The sequence below is a fragment of the Callorhinus ursinus genome, unplaced genomic scaffold (genome assembly GCF_003265705.2).
Source record: "Callorhinus ursinus isolate GAN/ISIS: 27379988/994484 unplaced genomic scaffold, GSC_fseal_2.0 scaffold8, whole genome shotgun sequence".
Classification (NCBI taxonomy): domain Eukaryota; kingdom Metazoa; phylum Chordata; class Mammalia; order Carnivora; family Otariidae; genus Callorhinus; species Callorhinus ursinus.
In genome coordinates this window covers 31539973-31559387 of record NW_027397070.1, presented here as the reverse complement: position 1 = coordinate 31559387, position 19415 = coordinate 31539973, and the positions used below count along the sequence as shown (strand labels likewise).

Sequence of the window (19415 nt, the reverse complement as noted above, 5' to 3'; positions counted from 1 at the left end):
TGTAAAAAGTAATATACAAAGATCAGATGTGCAGCATAAAATGCTTGAAATAAAAATGTACATGGGAGAGTAATGAGAAAGGAAATTGCAAAGGTAAACAGAAACTCTTTGTACACCATGGTTAGAAATTTAGACTTGACCTTGTAAGATGATGATGCAAACTTTAAAGGATTATTTAAAAAGGGCAGTGTAATGAGCAGATTGGTACTTTTTTTCCTTTTTAAAAAAATAACTTTGAGATACTTTTGACATTCCGTAAACTGCATATATTTAAACTGCACAATTTCATAACTTTGATAAGTTATGTCTACATTTCTGAAACTATAACTTCAGTCAGGATAATGAACTGACCCATCACCTCAAAAAGTTTCCTTTTGTCCTTTTATAATCCCCCTTTCCTCTCCCTTCACTTCTATCCTCAGAGAACCACTGATCAGCTTTATGTCACTATAGATTTGTTTTCAAAAAGAAGGCAACATTTGAGGACTGAGTCTTGAAAGCTAAATAGGATGTCTTTAAGAGGTTCATTAATTTTCTAGAATTTTTTATAAATAGTGTATGGTATGTTATAATATGTACATGTGTTTCTGGCTTCTTTCACTCAGCATGATTATTTAGAAATTCATCCATGTTGTTGAGTGTATTAGTATGCTCCTTTTCTATTGCAGAGTAGTATTTCCTTGTGTGAATATACCACAGTATATCTGCTTAACTACTGATAGACATTTAGATTGATTTCAGTGTTTGACTATTATGAATGAAGTTGCTGTGAACATTCATGTATATGTCTTTATGCAGACATATGCTTTCATTTCTCTTGGGTATATGCTTAGTAGCAATATGGCTGATTCATATGGTATTTCTTTTTAAAGAAACTGCCAAACTATTTTCCAAGGTTGTTTCATTTGACATTCCCTCCAGCAATGTGTAAGTTTCATTTGCTCCCCATGATCTCCAACATTTGGTATGATCAATCCTTTTTTTTTTTAAGATTTTATTTATTTATTTGACAGAGACACAGCGAGAGAGGGAACACAAGTAGGGGGAGTGGGAGAGGGAGAAGCAGGCCTCCTGCGGAGCAGGGAGCCCAATGCGGGACTCGATCCCAGGACCTTGGGATCATGACCTGAGCCAAAGGCAGACGCTTAACAACTGAGCCACCCAGGCGCCCCATGATCAGTCCTTTTAATTTTAGACAGCCTAATGGTGTGTAGTGATATCTTATTAGGGTTTTAGTTTTACATTTAGGTCTATAATCAGTTTTGAGTTAATTTATACATGTCCTATGATATATGGATCAAAGTTCAGTTTTTTGCATTTAAGTATCCAGTTGTTTAAGTGTTATTTATTGGAAAGACTATCCTTTCTCCACTAAATTACTTTGGAACCTTTGTCAAAAACTGCTTAACAATTTATATGTGGATCTGTTTCTGGACTCTATTCTGTTGCATTGACCTATTTGTCTTTGTGCCAATACTACACTGTCTTGATCATTGTAATTATTAAGTCTTGAATTAGGTAGTGTCAGTCCCCTAATATTTTTATATAAATTATTTTGCATCCTCATATGTCTTATAACCAGTTTGTCAGTCTCTGGGGAAAAAAAGTTTGGGATTTTGATTGCATTGAATCTATAGTTCTGTTTGTGGGGAAGTGACTTAATAATATTGAGTTTTCAGTCTTTGAATAAAGTGTATCTGTCCATTTATTTAAGTTTTCTTTAATTTTCCTTACCAGAGTTTTGTAATTTTTTAGCACACAAGGTTTATCCCTGAGTATTTAATATTTTTTGTGCTATTTTAATGTAATGCAAGTGGTATTTTTTAATTTATATTTTTGATACTCTGTTGTTAGTATATAGAAGAACAGTTGATTTTTATATGTTGACTTTAAACCTGCAACCTAACCAAACTTATTAGTTGTAGTAGCTTTTTTTTTTTGTAGATTCCACAGGGTTTTCTAAATAGTCTATCATGTTGTCTGCCAATAAGTCAGTTTTACTTATTCCTTTCTAGTATAGAAACCTATCGTTTTATTCTCTTGCATTATTGCATTGCTCAGAACCTCCAGTACAATGATGAGTGGAAGTGGTGAGAGCAAACACCTTGTATTATTCTTGATCTTAAGAATAAAGCATTGAGTCTTTCACCATTAAGTATGATATTAATTACAGATTTTTCACAGATGCTCCTTATCAGATTGGGGAAATGCTTTTATTTTTAGTTTTCTGAGTTTTTATAAGATTAGGTGTTGGATTTTGTCAAATGCTTTCTTTTTATTATGTTAATATGCTGAGTTACATTGATTTCCAAATGTTAACCTTGCATTCCTTTGATAAACCCCCCTTGGTTATCAGGTATTATCCTGTGTATATTTTGTTGGATTAGGTTTGCTGAACTTTTGTTTAGAATTTTTGTGTTTGTGTTCATGAGGGATATTGACTTAAACCTATATTTTTTTCACACAATGTCTTTGTCTAGTTTTCGTTATCAGGGTAATGTTGGCCTTGTAGAATGAGTTGGAAAATATTTCTTCCTGTTTAATTTTCTGGAAGAGTTTGTGTAAAATTGATATTATTTCTTCCTTAAATGTTTGCTTGAATTTACCAGTGAAGTAATTTGGGCCTGCAGTGTTGTTGTGAGGCTTTTTAACTACAAATCCAACTTCTTTAATAGATTTAGAACTATTTAAGGTACCTATTTCTTTTTAATTGAGCTTTGGTAGTTCATGTCTTTAAGGATTTGTATATTTCACATAAATGTTTGAATTTATTGGGATTTAGTTGTTCATGATATTTCCTTATTCTTTTAATATCTGTAGAATCTATAGTGATGTCACATTTTCATTCTTGGTATCAGTAATTTGTATATTTTTTCCCTGATCAGTCTGGCTAGAGGTTTATCAGTTTTATTGATTTTCCCAAAGAATCAGCTTTTGGTATCATTGATTTTTCTCTATTCTTTTGTGTTTCATCAGTTTCCACTCTTTATTACTTTTCTGCTGCTTAGTTGGGTTTCATTTGCCCTCCTTTGTTTAGTTTTGTAAGGTGGGAACTGAGGTCATTGATTTGAGACCGTTCTTCTTCTCTAATTAAAATATTTAGTCTTATAAATTTCCCTCTAAGGTAAGCTTTAGCCACAAATTTTGATATGTTGTATTTATTTTCATTCAGTTCAAAATACTTTTAAATTTCCCTTTTGATTTCTTTTGGCCCAAGAGTGATTTAGAAGTGTTTTAGTTGTCAGATATTGGGGTATTTTTTAGTTCTTTCTGTTATTGATTCAAATTTGATCCTGTTGTGGTTAGAGGACATACTTTGTATGATGTGAATCTGTTTTAAATTTGTTGAGACTTGTTTTAGTCCAGGATGTGATCCATCTTTGTAAATGTTTTGTGTATACTTGAAAAAAGTGTATATCCTGATGTTGTTAGATGGAGTATTCTATAAATGTCAGGTCCAGTTGATTGACAGGGTTGTTTACATCTTCTGTCTGCCTATCAGTTTTCTGTCTACCTCTTCTATCAATTAAGCATGGATATATGAATGTAAACAGGAGAAGGGTGAAAAGTTTATTCTTTATTGCTTGTTAAGGGCATCTTTTGAGCATCAGTGAGCAAAGAAGGGAGGTGAAGGTTGTGGTAGAGTGACTAGTGAAGAGTAAACTTTGAGGTGGTATTAAGAAGATCAGGAAGGGAATTGAGTAATACCAAATCAGTATTTATAATAGGGTTTTTAAAGGGGTTATGCACTTCAGCTCCCAGCTCTTTATATCAGATAATAAGCATTAGTCTGAGAAAGGTAAATGAATAGACTAAAAGAGGCAACAATCAGTTGATAAATAATACAGGAAGCAGTTATAAGATGTTGAGAGGTAGTTTTCTAACTTTTTAAAGAGAGATTTCATTTTCTCACCATAATTACTAATAATTCTTCTGAGTAGTTAATCATCAGCCATATCAACAGCAAAATGAACATTTTTTATTGTAAGTTTACTGTGTGCCATACATTGTGCTAAAAATATTTTATGTGCATTTTTATATTTTATTCTCACCTCAGAACTAGGATGTAAGTACTGTTAATATTATTCCCGCCTTACAGATAAAGAAATTGAGGCCTGGTGGGGTTAAATAATATCTTAAGGGTTTACTCAAAGAGGAAGTGATAAAGCTGGGATTTGAGCCTGTCATATTTTATAGTGCATTTGTTACCGATTTCCCCATTCCCACCCCCCAGAAGAATAGAGAATCCTTTTTATTCTGAGTTTTGCTAAAATAGCTTTTCTTAAAGTTGGTGGCTCTGAAACTTCTTTGACCACAACCTATAAGAAATGGATTTTACGTAGCAGTCCAGTGGATATTTGTTATATGTATGTGTATGTGTATGATGTTTTTGTGTGTATGTGTATTTCATAAAACTATATGTGGTTTTAACATGTACATTATACTTTATTTCCTATTTATTGTCTTTTCTCTTCCCTCTTTCTTGTCGCAATCCACTAATGGATTGCAATCCAGGTGAGAAAAATATTGATCTAGTCTAAGCCAGGAGAATTGTAGATAAATATGGAGCATTGTAACTATATGTGTATGTGAGAGAGGCTTTGGGGGTGGAGAGGAAGAGGCATAAGTTATCATTTTGATACCTGAATACTGGGTACATCGTATACAAAGTTGACTGCTTAAAAAAAAAAAAAAAAAAGAAAAAAGCCATTTTTTTAAAGATAGACTTTAGGAGTAATGTATTTGGTTTTTGTTTTTAAAGCTCTCTGATCCTTCTGATTTACCAAGGAATGCCTTTAGAATTTTTACCATTCTTGTGGAATTTTTATGTATTGAGCATATTGATTATGCTTTGGAAACAGGACTTGCTGGTAAGTATATTTGTGTTATATTTTGCGTTAAATTCCTTTGATCATGCTTGATTAACTATATGCATAATGTTTTGTATATATTCAACTCTTTATGTCAAATTCAGTTCAATGCAATGAATAATGCTTTTTGAGCATCTGTAATGCAAGAGTTTGTCAGGTGCAGAAAGTTACACAAAGAGACAGTTCTCTCATATTGCTTATTACATCAGGCAGGGCAGGGCAAGCTACATAAGTCACTACAGTGTATGGCAGAATGTGGTACAATGCTATAAGTTATAAAATGTCAAAGGAGCAGAACTGAAGGTGACAGCAATTCTGGTTGAAGCAGTTGAGTAATGTAAAGTTTAGAAAGGAAAATATTCCAAAATAAGCCTGGAAAGGAATAGATTCATATTAAAATTCTTCTTTTGCTTTTGGTCTTTCAGGTTTACTGGTATTAATAGGTTAATAATGATTTCTTCCCTAAATTCCAGCCGAATTAATGTAGTTCCCTCCTTGAACTTTCCACCTGTTCAGTGTGCATCTCAAATTTAACATAATCCCCACTGAAACTCTTTATCTTCCATTTAAACTTGTTCCACTCCCATTCTTCCCCATGTCCTTAAAAGGCATTACTACGGTGAGCACTGTGAATTGTGTAAGACTGTTGAATCACAGATCTGTACTTCTGAAACAAATAACACAATATATTTTAAGAAAAAAGAAAAAGAAGAAGATAGCAGGAGAGGAAGAATGAAGGGGAGTAAGTCAGAGAGGGAGACGAACCAGGAGAGATGATGGACTCTGAAAAACAAACTGAGGTTTCTGGAGGGGAGGAGGGTGGGGGGATGGGTTAGCCTGGTGATGGGTATTGAGGAGGGCACATTCTGCGTGGAGCACTGGGTGTCATAAACAAACAATGAATCATGGAACAGTACACCAAAACAAATTATGTAATATATGGTGATTAACATAACAATAAAAAATTTAAAAAAAAAGGCATTACTATTTACTAGTTGCTCAGGCCCCAAACATAGGAGTTGCCTTATTTCTTCCTTTTCATCAAACCGGATAGCTGGTCTGTCAGCAAATCCTATACTTCCAAACATAACTCAAATTCATCTACTTTTCTCAAGCTCTACTAACGCCACCCTAATTTAAGTACCATCATCTTTATCCATTCCTTACTGGCCTTTCTGTATACATTCTCACCTCTCCACTACTGACTCCACATAACAGTTTGATTATCATTTCCTTGTTTAAGACCCTTTAGGGACTTCCTATTAATTTTAGGGGAAAAACAATAACAAACTTTACAAAAGCATGGCTTTTGATCTGTCTTCCTGTTAGTATTCATCCACTTCTCATATTGTACTTCCTCTCACTACCTTAGCCATCAGCCACTCTGGCCTTCATTCTTTTTTTTTCCTCACTCAGGCTTTCCCCCATCCCCCAATCCCTTTTCCTTTAGCACTTCTCATGCCTTTCTTTTCAACCTCTGATCTCAGTTAACTAAGATGTCACCTTCTTAAAGAGGCTTTTGTGGATTACTCTAAGATAGCCCTCTTCTCCCAGCCTAGTTATTCATTATTTCATCACTGAATTAATGTTTTTCATAGCACTTAGCACAGTGAAATTTTCATCTGTAAATGTCTGCCTCCACTTATCAGAATTCATTCACATACCTTTTAAATGCCTACTCCTGCACTCACGGAGCTTTCATTCCTAGGGATAAGATAGACAAATGACTAGAAAGTGCAATGAAGAAAAATAAAATTGAGTAAGATTGTGAGAAGTGTTGGGGAGGTAGGATGGGGAATTCAGGAGCAGAGGACTTTTTTTAGAGAATGCCTCTCTGAGGGGATAGAGGAACTAGAGAGCTGAATGGAGTGAAAGAGTAAATGGAGTATTTGGAGAAAGAGTATTTTAAGAGAACAGCATATATACTCTTGTGGCTAGGAATCTTAACTGTCTTATTCATCATTATTATCTAGTATTTAGAAAGCACATAGCAGATGCTCAAAAATGTTTATTGACTGTCTATCACATCACTTTTTAGTTTTTTAACACTGAAGCAAAATTACCCATAATTCAGTAAACTTGTGATTTATTCTTACCCATTTTTTAATTTGCTGTCATGATTGTAGATAAGCATTTGTATCCTGCTTTTTTTTAAACTTAATTACAGTAGACTCTTTGTTTTTTAAAGTTTATTAATTTATTTTCTTAAGTAATCTCAATACCCAGTGTGGGGCTTAAACTCATGACCCCAAGATCAAGAGTCGCATGCTCTTCTGACTGAGCCAGCCAGGCATCCCAATTACAGCAGACTCTTGACATCAGGTATTTAACATTTGCCATTTGCAAATGACTAAATGTGGCAATTTGTATTGGGATAATAATACCTCAAAGATATTAAGAAGATTAAAGAAGATAATGAGAAAAAGTAACAAGAATTTGAGTCCATATGGTATGAAGGATTTATTATTTAGCTCATATGGAAATCTAGCATCTTCATTTTAGTAGCTGTATTCACAATTTGGAAGGACTTAGAAAATTTACTGGTAGGATGAAAATGTCTCTTATAATTCATAAATTTTCTTCCTTGCAGCCATTCAGTTAGCACTTACTGCTATTATTTCTAATGATAGTATAAAATTTTGTCATGCGTATATATTATAAAGTTAAATAAAGTTAACTATCTCCTCTTACTAGACATACTGGGTTTTTTTCAGCAGTTTAGTAATATAAATAATGCTGCAGTGAACATTGTAGAGCTTAAAGTGTTTTCCTTATTTTGAATTATTTTCTCTGTATGAAATCTCAGAGGTGAAGTTAGCAGAGCAAAGTATGTTACCAGAGACACCTGCCTGGCTCGGTTGGTAGAGCATGTTGACTCTTGATCTCTAGGTTGAGTTCAAGCCCCATAGTGGGGCTAGAGTTTACTTTAAAAAAAAACAAAAAAACAAAAAAAACCCACACAAAGTGTGTTACCAATTTTTAAAATTTCTATACCTAAAGCCTTTTCCAAAAGGGTTTTTTGCACTAATTTACAGTGCTGTTGCATATACCAGTTCTCCTGCATGACGTTGAATATTCTTTTAAAAACTTTAGTGGTTAAAAATATACATAAATATTACCTTAATTTTAATAACTTTGATTAATAGTAAGGATTTTCCACATGTGCATTGACTTTATTTTTTTCTCTTGTAAGTTTGTGTTGGAGCTTTTAATTTTCTTACCAGTTGGTGATTTTGTCTTTTATGGGAAAATGAAACACCTTTGCTTTCATTTTTAAAACTGAAAAAAATCATCATCCTATAAAGAATTCTGGGTATTAATTTTATTTTCTCATATGTGAATATTTTCCCTAGCCCATTATGCCTTTTAATTTTAGCTAGAAACACAAACATCTAAGGTTAGAATGGATCTTAGAGTTTGTCTACTGCTCTTCTACAAAAAAGAGGAAACTGAAGTCTGGAGAGGTCAGCTCTCTTTTTTGGAGTGAGCATGTTGAGTCGCTTGAATGCCATGAATTTTAGAGAGTGAGGAGACTTTGAATATTTTTGAGGTAATAATGGAGAGCAAGATGAGTGAAATGTATAAGTTTAAGTATGTTACTCTGGCAACAATATATAGCAGAAAAGATAAAGTGATTTGAACCCAGGAAACTAATAAAAAATTATTTTAACTATTACTGGAGATAATGAGGCCTTGTTATAAGAAAAATGGTGGAAGTGTATGCATGGCTCATGTGGAACCACTGGGCATGAGAGTGGGAAAGGAAAGAAGATATAGTCCAAGATGATTCATTTATTGATTTATTTTTTGGTTTATCTCAGCAAATGAAGTCTGAGTAGATGGTGAAAATTTTCATGTAAAAATTTTAGATTCATTTTATTAAGTTATTAAACTTAATTTTACTCTTCTGTCCACAAAAATCATTGCTAACGTATTAAAATAGCAGTTACTTTTATTCATGATACCGTGTTCTTTTTTCTGTTGCCAAGATGAATTTCTTCAAGTATGATTCTAATATGTACATGCCTTCCAATTTTAGGAATTCCTTCTTCAGATTCTAGGAATGCAAATCTCTATTTTTTGGATGTTGTGCAACAGGCCAATACTATTTTTCATCTTTTTGACAAGCAGTTTAATGATCACCTTATGCCACTAATAAGGTTAGTCAAATTGATTTTTGTTGGCATTTCAGTGACTGTTATAATGTTCTATGTATAAAGATATGCAACAAAAATTTTATAAGATTAAGAGGACAGATTTTAATAAGGCATTAAATAAGGTTTGGTTTATATCTCAATTTATGTGAACTTTTAAAGTATGTGAGGATTAATAAATAAGGTAGAATATACGTAAACATGCCTTATAAAATTGTATGTGTACTGTTATTAAAAAGGAAAAATATTTTTTAAAAAGGAAAAATAAAAGATAAAATTTTAAACATTTTATTGTACACATTGATATGCCAAGAAATTAATTCAAAAACAATCTCAAAGATCACTTGTGATCCCTGAATCACACTTTAAAAGGAAATGTACTATTTTAAGAGCTGTAATGCCACACAGCACAGAATTCACATAACTATTAGGGTTGCAGATTCCTTAATAGTTTAGGTGTTTTTGACATTGAGATGGCATTCAGAAGGCAAATATGATTGTCAAATTTGTTTTTATAATATAGGAAATCTAGATACAGCTGGATTGGCTATTAGTCTCCAAATTTTAATTAGTGTAATTTATTATATTCTTAAGACTCTGGTGATATCCTTTGGTGTTTGTTTTTGTTTTACTGTTAATACAGATATCTAATTAAAAAGGAAACCAAATAATCCCAAAATTGCAAAAGCACATATATTTATATTCTTAAGGGATATCTTCTCTTAGATGAAAGTAACAAATCTAAATCTTCCTCTTCCTTCTCGTTTAACTGGTTAATTTTTCCTAGTGTGACTATTAGGCATAGTAATACTACATAATTTCCTAGTATTGAATTGGGCGTAGTAATAACTACTTATGTGCTTCTTGGATTTGTGAGCAAATTAAAATGATATATGTGTATGTATAAATGTTTATAACAGTACACATGTGCATATGAAAAACTTCTCCAAGGCTACTAATGTGATTTTTTTTTCCCTTTAAACATTCAATAGCTCTTCTCCCAAGTTATCTGAATGCCTTCAGAAGAAAAAAGAAATAATTGAACAAATGGAGATGAAATTGGATACTGGCATTGATAGGCAAGTTGTTAGTTTTACCTTTTCTCTTATATTCTTTATGTTTATTTACTTTTGAAGATTTTTTTTAAGATTTATTTATTTATTTTGGAGAGAAAGAGCATTGGGGGAAGGGGCAGAGGGAGGGAGAGAATCTCAAGCAGACTCCATGCTCAGCACAGAGCCAGACACAGGGCTTAGTCTTATGACTCTGAGATCATGATCTGAGCCTAAATCAAGAGTCGGATGTATAACCAACTGAACCACCCAGGCACTCCTTTAAAGATTTTACTTTATTTATTTATTTTTTAATTTATTTTTTATTTTTTTAAAAAGATTTATTTATTTATTTGACAGAGAGAGAGGACAAGTAGGCAGAGCAGTGGGCAGAGGGAGAGGGAGAAGCAGGCTTCCTGCGGAGCAGGGAGCCCAATGCGGGGCTCGATCCCAGGACCCTGGGATCATGACCCGAGCCAAAGGCCCACACCCAACCGAGTGAGCCACCCCGGCGTCCCTAAAGATTTTATTTTAAAGTCCACAGCCAACATGGGACTCAGACTCACAACCCTGATACCAAGAGTCACACTCTCTACTGACTGAGCCAGCCAGTCGCCCCTCCTTTTCTCTCATATTTTTTAAATTGTAAAAACACCATTATAAATGCAGCATGAAAAGGTTTCCAGTATGTTTAGGTATGCTTTTAAACTAGATTCAATTGAAAAACCGGTTTTGTAGGCCACCACTTTCTCCTCCTCCTCCTCTTCCTTTCCCTCTCTCTCTCCAGACTCCTTAAAAATGGTATGTAACATAGAGGATTTTATTTTCATTTGAATTTTTAGGCTTTTATCTGAAATGCTTTAAATAAATATACTTGTTTTCTGTAAGTGAATTTCATTAAGTGAATATAGACTGCATTCAAAAATTTTTATAACTTTTTGTAGTTAATTACCTGTTCATAGCATAGAGCAGTGGGTCTCTTTTCTTGAGATGATGTGGTGGGCATATATTGATGATGATGATAGTTACCACTTATCAAGCATTTGGTGTGTGCTGGGCACAGTGCAAGGACCTTTACCTGTATTATTTTATTTATTAGGTAGGAAATACTATTTCTGTTCTACACATGAGGAAATGGAGGCTTAAAGAAATTACGTAATGTGCTAATAAGATAACACAGTTAATGGTGGTAGAGCTGGAACTCAAATTCTAAAGCCCATGCTACTAGATTTGGGCATATCTTTTTCACTTACTGTAATTCTGTTCCTTTCTCTTCTGTTTAAGAAAGCATATTTGAATGCAAGTTAGTTTCAGTGCTGTATAAGGATAGCCTGGAATCTACTCTAATTTACAAAAAATTCAGTAATTTTTACTTTATCAGTATCAAACTTGCAGCTTACCTCCCAATTATCTTCTCACTAAGATCCAGAATTACCATTGAGTATATGATAATCAAGGTAAGAAAAATAAAATTGAAGAATAAAACTAGGAAAAATAGGATGTTATAAAATTAATTACTGAGACTAATTTACTGAATTATATGCTTAGAATAATCCTAAAAGTGGTCTCTCCCTTTTGTTTTTAGTCAGGACCATATGAGAACCATATATAACTTCATTTATTATAATTATGTGTATGATATATTGTACACATTATAATCATCACTTCAAGAAGTATGTATTTTCCTAACCTAAATCCCTCATATTAATTTAATTTGTTTCCTCTTTACCTCAGAATCATACCTGAAAATCATATTTGGGACATAGGGAGGTTGGATATGTTAAACTTTCAGAGAAATAGAAAGATGTATTTCCTTGGTGTCTTCTTAATGTCCTTCTGTATAGGCCTTAATCACAGAGTCTTTGCACTAGTTGATTAATTGAAAGCACAATATTCTGTAGTGGCCTCATGAATGTGAACTTCTAATTTTTTTGCCCATGTACCATGGGGCCAAGAGGTGAGCAGAGCATTCACCTGATCTTTTCTCTGATATTTTCAGACCAGTATCCATCTATAGGTGTTAGGTCAGAACTCCTTTGCCTTTGAAACTCACATCTTTTCCTATTGCTGTCATCTCTCAATCATTTATGTTAGTCTCCTACATTTATTGAGGATTTGGGCATCTGGCTTACAGTTTTTCTTCTAACCTTAAATCTTAGGTTATTTCTACTTCCATGTGTGTGACCCATTCATTTTCTTGATCATCTTCACTTTAGCCACCTACTCTCATATCCTACTAGACCTCATTATCATTGATAACAAAAACCTTAAACTTGAATATCCCACTCATTGCTCACAACCTCCTGTTCTTCCAGTTCCATAACCTTTCTGACCTCAGCAGGAACTCTAGCCCTTAATATTTTTATCTTTTGCCAGTCTGCTATCCTTTTCTTTATTCATTATTATGCTTAGGTTGTTTGATCCATCTCTTAAATTAGTCCCTTATAATTACCCTAAAATCTGTTTCCATTCACCTTAACTATCTTATAGATCCAAGGTTTTGGAGCAGTGCAGGCCCTTTTATTCCCATAACTGGGTGGCTGATTGCTGGTGGAGAATAGCATATAACTTGAACACTATTGGTGCCACTACAAACCCATGTTCTCATTTCTCAACTGAGTCTTTAGTACCATTTGTTCAGCTTCCTGCTTGTCCTTAGACTGTGGAACTCTTATTCATCTCACTAATTCTTCCAAACGGCCATTTGTCTTAACCCACTATCTTCCCCTCTTCCTAATCAGTCTCTGTATATGGTAACAGGAAGTAAGTTAGTGACAGGTTTCTAAGATCTTTAAGATTACCTTAAATAAAGTATTGGGCAAGAGCAGGAAGCTAATAAAACCAAGAGTTCATTGATAGCAAGACCTAGAATTTATTTTTTCTAAAATCTAAAGTCTACCAATAGTAAATAATTTTATGGTGCTCTGAAATTAAATAATTTCAATTTAGTATAAATAATATAAATTAAAGTAAATTTAAAATAAATGGGTCAAATATATGGTGTTCTTAATTCTCTAGGACGTTAAATTGTATGATTGGACAGATGAAGCATATCTTGGCTGCAGAACAAAAGAAAACAGATTTTAAGCCAGAGGATGAAAACAATGTTTTGATTCAGTATACTAATGTGAGTAAAATAATTCAGTATACTAGTAATACCTACTATGCTTAACTTTTTCATTGGTGTATCTTACAGTGCTCTAAGTTTTTTTCTTTTATACTTAGAAATTAATGAGACACTGTATGTATTTTCTCCTTAGCTAAACTGATACACATTTCTATGTAATAAGTGTAGAAAAAATTTTACAGGCCTGTGTTAAAGTCTGTGCTTATGTAAGAAAGCAAGTGGAAAAGATTAAAAATTCCATGGATGGGAAGAATGTGGATACAGTTTTGATGGAACTTGGAGTACGTTTTCATCGACTTATTTATGAGCATCTTCAACAATATTCCTACAGTTGTATGGGTGGCATGTTAGCAATTTGTGATGTAGCTGAATATAGGAAGTGTGCCAAAGACTTCAAGGTATGTATTCACAAATATAAAACTTGTAAATAGGCTCAAGAACATAAGTCAGACCATTAAAAATGCATGCTGACTTATAATCACTACCGAAAAGTTTAAAACTTGCTGATATTATAGTGAGACAGATCTAACATTTCTTAACTGAAAAAGTATTGTTCTAATCACATTTTCTGTCTTAACACATTTTTGTTCTGTGCTGTATTTTAGACAAGGCCGTATTTCAATTTGACAGTCCAAATGACATTGTTGACTTTCATAACTAATGCTGTATATATCACACATCAGGAAAAATATGTTCTTTCTTCATGTACATCTCCTTGAAATCCCTTTTCCTTAAGGCTTAAATTTAAGAAAAGTGCTAAATTAATGGTAACTAATTCTAATCCACAGAAGTATAAATGACTATTACTATTGAAGGAAATTGACATGGACCTTTTCACCCAAAAAGATTATACCAAGTTTATGTAATGTCTGAAATATTTGAGTTTTGACACTTTCAGGAGCTTTTACAATTTTTAATATTGAACTCTCCCACATTAGTAAGTCTTAATAGTATATAAATGAAAATAGTATATAAATGAGAAACTAATTATAAAACTAGAAATTGTTTCGTTACAATGTTATTTTTTTTTCTTATTTCAATTCAGATTCCACTGGTATTACAGCTTTTTGATACTCTGCATGCACTTTGCAATCTTCTGGTAGTTGCCCCAGATAATTTAAAGCAAGTCTGCTCAGGCGAACAACTTGCTAATCTGGACAAGAACATTCTTCACTCCTTTGTACAACTTCGTGCTGACTATAGATCTGCCCGTCTTGCTCGACATTTCAGCTGAGGTTGAATTTACAAGGGAAATGTGTTGTACTTTAGCAGGCCTTGGTTGATGGAAAGCACAGGAGATTTCTTAATGTGACACAGCCAACATTTTATGGAAAAATGACTGGAGAAACAGCAGCCATACTTACCCTTGAGATTTTATTTGAAATTTGGACACTACTAGCCATATTTTGCTTTTTCCCCTTAAGTTGAATTTTAATTCCATTCTTGAACTTACAAATTTCAAATTCTAAATTTCAAATTCTGTGAACCTACATGTCACTGTTTTCATCCTGGAAAATGTTGGTGTCAGAAGACAAACGAGATGTTATCAGTGTTCCAGTTGACATTCTTTAACATATTCTGTTGGAAAATTTCACCGTCCTATTTTGCATTAATGGTAAAATCCAGCAAAACTGCATTTATTATTTACCAATTTTTAATGACCTTTTCAGCACTTGATAATTGTTAAACAAGTTATTTTAGGTTTTCCTAGAGAACTTTTGCCTCTTTCAAAAGGTTAATAATTGAGCATAATTTCTGTAGTTAATTGGATTTTTTCCTGAGGTACAACAATAATTTCCAAGAAAAATGTTATAAACTAAATGATGAAATGTTTCATGTAGATATTAGGAGTGGATCAAAATACATCTGCTTTCTGGGTAAAAAAACTTAAAAGTTTACTATTTCTTATTTCGTAAACAGATTTTAAGCCAATGCTAGCAAGAAATTAATAAGTCTACCTTATTTTATATTTCACTTAAGATAAGGTGGAGGACCTTAACTAAAGGACCACATTTATTCATTATTTTAATATTATAAGGGAAGTAAAATGAGGTTTAGTCTAAACGATGAATATGAGAAATATTGACAGTGTTTAGCAACAATGCAGTCCTTTAAGCTTTCTTTCTTAATGCTAAACTGGAATAAGATGGGATGGCTAAACATAAGTAATACATTTTAAGGGGAATCAGGAATTGATAGATAGCATTATATATTCTAAGTCTGGAGATGAGCTTTGTAAAAACTGGTTGCTTTGCAAATCTATAGTTTCTGTCATTATCTTTTTCAAGGCATTTCTGAAGCAGTTCTTACTGATTGGAGTTAATTGAATTGGCTTAATATGGTGACATAATAAATCACTTATAAAATTTTAAACATCAAGTGGAAATTTAGAAAGGCAATATATTACTCTACAGTTTCTATAAACTTGCTCTGCGAGAATTCATTCTTATCTATATGTAATGTTTCAGCTTCCTTTGTGGTGTTTATAATCTTCTAGGAACAGATAAACTTTAACGTTCAGCTCATTCTTGGCATTTTTTTTCCTTTAATGTAGTCTTGTAGCCTTTCTGGCCTAATTTTGGCAAACTACTTTTAAGACTATGTTTCTGAATGGTCATCAATTTTACCAAAATTTCCAAGTCCAGCGCTAGCTACTGTTTAAATTACTATTGACAGAATATTCTTCATTTTCTCTTTAGCCCAGTTGTTACCAAGGTAAGGAAGAGAAACGAAGTATGCCAACTTTTATCAAAGCATTTTAGTAAATCGTGGCAGTTTTAGAAGGCTGTCTAGTTTTCTATTCCTTAGCCAAGGGAAGCCAGAACAGATTTTGGATACTAGAGAAAGTCATATGCTTGTACTATTGCCATTTTAGAAAGCTCTGATGTGAATTCAAATTATACCTCTGTTACTGAAAGCCAACAGTTTTAAAGCAGTAGTTTTACTGGCCATTTGAACTCTTTGTACACAGTGTCAATTTGTAAAAAAAAAAAAAAAAAAAAAAGAAAAAAAATCTTAAATAAAACATGAGAGAACATTTTAAGACTTCCAAATCAGAGAAGTGCTTCAAATTATTTTGTTTGGACTAATTTTTAAAATGTAAAGCATATACATGTTGCTTAGATATTTTGTTAATTATTATTTCCATGCTTGAGTTTTGTGCAATATTTTCCATTATGTCCATTGACCAAGGCAGTGACAAAGAAAACTCTTAAGTGAATACTTAACTTAGAAGTGTTAACATTAATGTTTAATAAACAAATTCCCTGCAATTGTTTTTTTATTTCACTCCATTTTTACATCTTTAGGATATGTGTACTTAATTTCAAAAATTATTTCTATTTAAGTTTTCAAGATGTTCTTTATTTTTTATAGCATAGGTCTTCTCATTTCCTTTTTTTTTTGGAGAATAATACTTTATAACTAAGATTAGAAATTTAACCTAAACTGATTATCTTTCTCTAAGAAAAAAAAATTTGTTGTATAAACCCCTATGCATTACTTGCATTCTTTGTATTCCAGTTTTTAAAGTATTTTGTATGTATATTTGTGGCCACTATAAAATTTTGCCCACAATTTATGACTCAAAAGAGATGACCAATAAGTAAGATGTTTTTCATGTGCACATGGTAAAATTTTAGGTAGCAATAATGGAACTTTGTATATTAGTAACTTTAGCCAACACTGAATAAGGAGAATCTTTACAGTTTTCTGTAGTTCCACATGAGCTAACAGGCAATATTTAGGTAATGTTTTGAAGTTGAAAATATGCTCCAAAACCCTGCAAATTATTTTTCTTCAACTTGAGTATATTATGTTTGCATAAAATGGTACAGAAAGTGAAATGCAGAACACAAGTTTAAGAAGGAAGTCTAGCATATGTAAGTTATGATATTGAAAATGACAGTCAACCAGAGTAGATAAATAGTCCTTATGAAGAATTATTAAATAATGCTTGGATGGATCTTTAGATATAGTTGACTATCTGACTATTTCAAGACAAGTACTTAGCCTCATTTTGAGCATCACCATGGTTGCAAGTCCCTAGCACCTTCCCTTTTTTTTTTTTTTTAGATTTTATTTATTTGACAGAAAGAGACACAGTGAGAGAGGGAACACAAGCAGGGGGAGTGGGAGAGGGAGAAGCAGGCTTCCCGCGGAGCAGGGAGCCCGATGTGGGCCTCGATCCCAGGACCCTGGGATCATGACCCGAGCCAAAGGCAGACACTCAACGACTGAGCCACTCAGGCACCCCTCACCTTCCCTTTTTAAAAGAAGGGCAGCTAAGTATGTTAACTTATGATATATTTAAATGATTTTCTTTCCTCTTTTACTTTAAATATTTCACTATCTGAATAGCAGCCTTCTGACTTACAGTGAAATAATTGAATTACCAGATTGACTCAAAGTGGAGAATTTACTGCTTCCCTAAAATGCCTTTATTTCATCTGTGATGGTGAATATTTACAAGTATCCAGATAAAGAGATTTTGGTTCCTGAAATGCCACAAAACCTTTTAAGGTGGTCATGTTTATAAGGTAGTGGCTAAGGCATGCTTGAACAACTGTTTTATGAGAATAAGCAAAGTTCACTCAGTGCATAATTTGTCGTAGACTTAAAAAGCTCACCTCTGGGAATTTAATTGTTTTTAATATGAAATTATGCTGCATATTACCCATATATTACTCATTGACTCAGAAGTGTAAGATGTTTCCTAGAAGTGTACTGAATTCTTGATTTCTTTTGGAGAATTTGACATCAAAAGCACTTTATGTTTTTATACAATTAGTTTAACTATATTTAATTCCTTTAGTACTTCTCTCTGCTTGAGAAACCCAGTCCTAAAATACATTGTGTACTTTGGAGGAAAAGACCAGTCCATGTTGTTAGAGTAAATAATTCTACCTAAAGTAAAAACAGCAATTTTTAAATTTTGATGCATAATAGAAATAATTACAGCTACATTTATCTACTCAAGTCCCATGCACTATGCTAATCATTTGATTTGTATACATGATCTCATTAGATTCCAAAGCAGCCTTAGGAGTTGGGTACTGTTACCTTCATTTGACAGATGAAACATCTAAGCCACAAAAACGTTAAGTAGACCTACTCAAGGTCTATAGCTAATAAAAGGTTCAGATTGAAACTTAAGTCTTTCTCACTCACTGTTTATGTTCTGTACAGTCTCCCTGTTTAAATAGGTCCTTTGTTTTGGTAGGCTCATTAGTTTTTGCTTAATCTAATTCTCTTCTCATCCAATGTTTGGTTCTCACTGTAATGTTTAGACTATGAAGTTGATACACAGGATCAGTATCTAATTTACTGTTGGATTTTTTTAATGTGCCCAGTGTGTAATCATACTTTTTAAATTTGGTTTTTAAAATTTTATAAGTGGTCATGAAATTTTAATTTAATATTAAGTTTGTATTTAATAGAAATCTTTCTATCAAAAAGTTCTCTTTAGTGAGTATTACTTTACATAATAGTATTATGTCTGCTTAATAATTTTGTATCATATTTTATAACAAGTAAATGACAACTCTAGCTTGGAAAATATGAGGAAATCAGTATTTCTGCCTTCAAAAACAGACTATTTTAATGTCATAAGTTTGCCAATTCTGTTAATTATTTAATGCATTTGGTAGTTTTTAAATGACTAATGTTGGAGGGAAAACGTACTCAGTGTATTAGCAATAGATAGCCATTTTCATGTAATCAAAAATTGCATGTTTAATCTTCTAAAAATTGCCTTAACTCTTTTATTCTTACCACTGATCAATCCTTTTTCTTTCCAAATTTAGGGGAGAAACAACTCCTCAAGTATATATGGGAGAGAAACCTGACACATTAGAGTGTAAGAATTTTAATTGGTGATTTGGAGCAGTTAGGCTGATAACCCTGGGCTTAACAAGATTGATATTTTTTAAACTTGGCCCTGTGTACATCAACACTATTATTTGGGTGGTAACAGTAAACTTCAGTTCTTGTGATATCACTTTTAGGGGGAGGGAAAAGTAATTAACCATACTTGTTCATTTTCTAAGTGTTTTAGATGGTTGCAGATTGCCTCACCATACAAAGCCAATTTAAATATGGGAATATATCACATCATACTCCAAACAGCAAACAACCTGAGAGGAAAGTCATTTATTCAGAAGGCATAGATTTGTGCTAGACATCAATGATGCATTACAAATATATAATTATT

General features: G+C 32.9%; 1 protein-coding gene across 2 annotated transcripts in view; it reads left to right on the top strand.

Annotated features, from left to right (window-relative positions):
• EXOC5 (exocyst complex component 5) overlaps positions 1–17472 on the top strand; it is a 57172-nt gene extending 39700 nt beyond the window's left edge. The window contains exons 13-18 of one of the 2 annotated variants that reach the window (XM_025869968.2): positions 4763–4871; positions 8911–9031; positions 10018–10104; positions 13096–13204; positions 13387–13602; positions 14250–17472. In XM_025869968.2, coding sequence (XP_025725753.1) covers positions 4763–4871; positions 8911–9031; positions 10018–10104; positions 13096–13204; positions 13387–13602; positions 14250–14438 — 831 coding nt within the window. In that variant the 3' untranslated portion in view covers positions 14439–17472. Of the gene's footprint in view, positions 1–4762; positions 4872–8910; positions 9032–10017; positions 10105–13095; positions 13205–13337; positions 13603–14249 lie in introns of those variants that run through there. The other variant, XM_073895257.1, reaches the window with a different exon arrangement.
• Positions 17473–19415: the final 1943 nt, after the last annotated feature.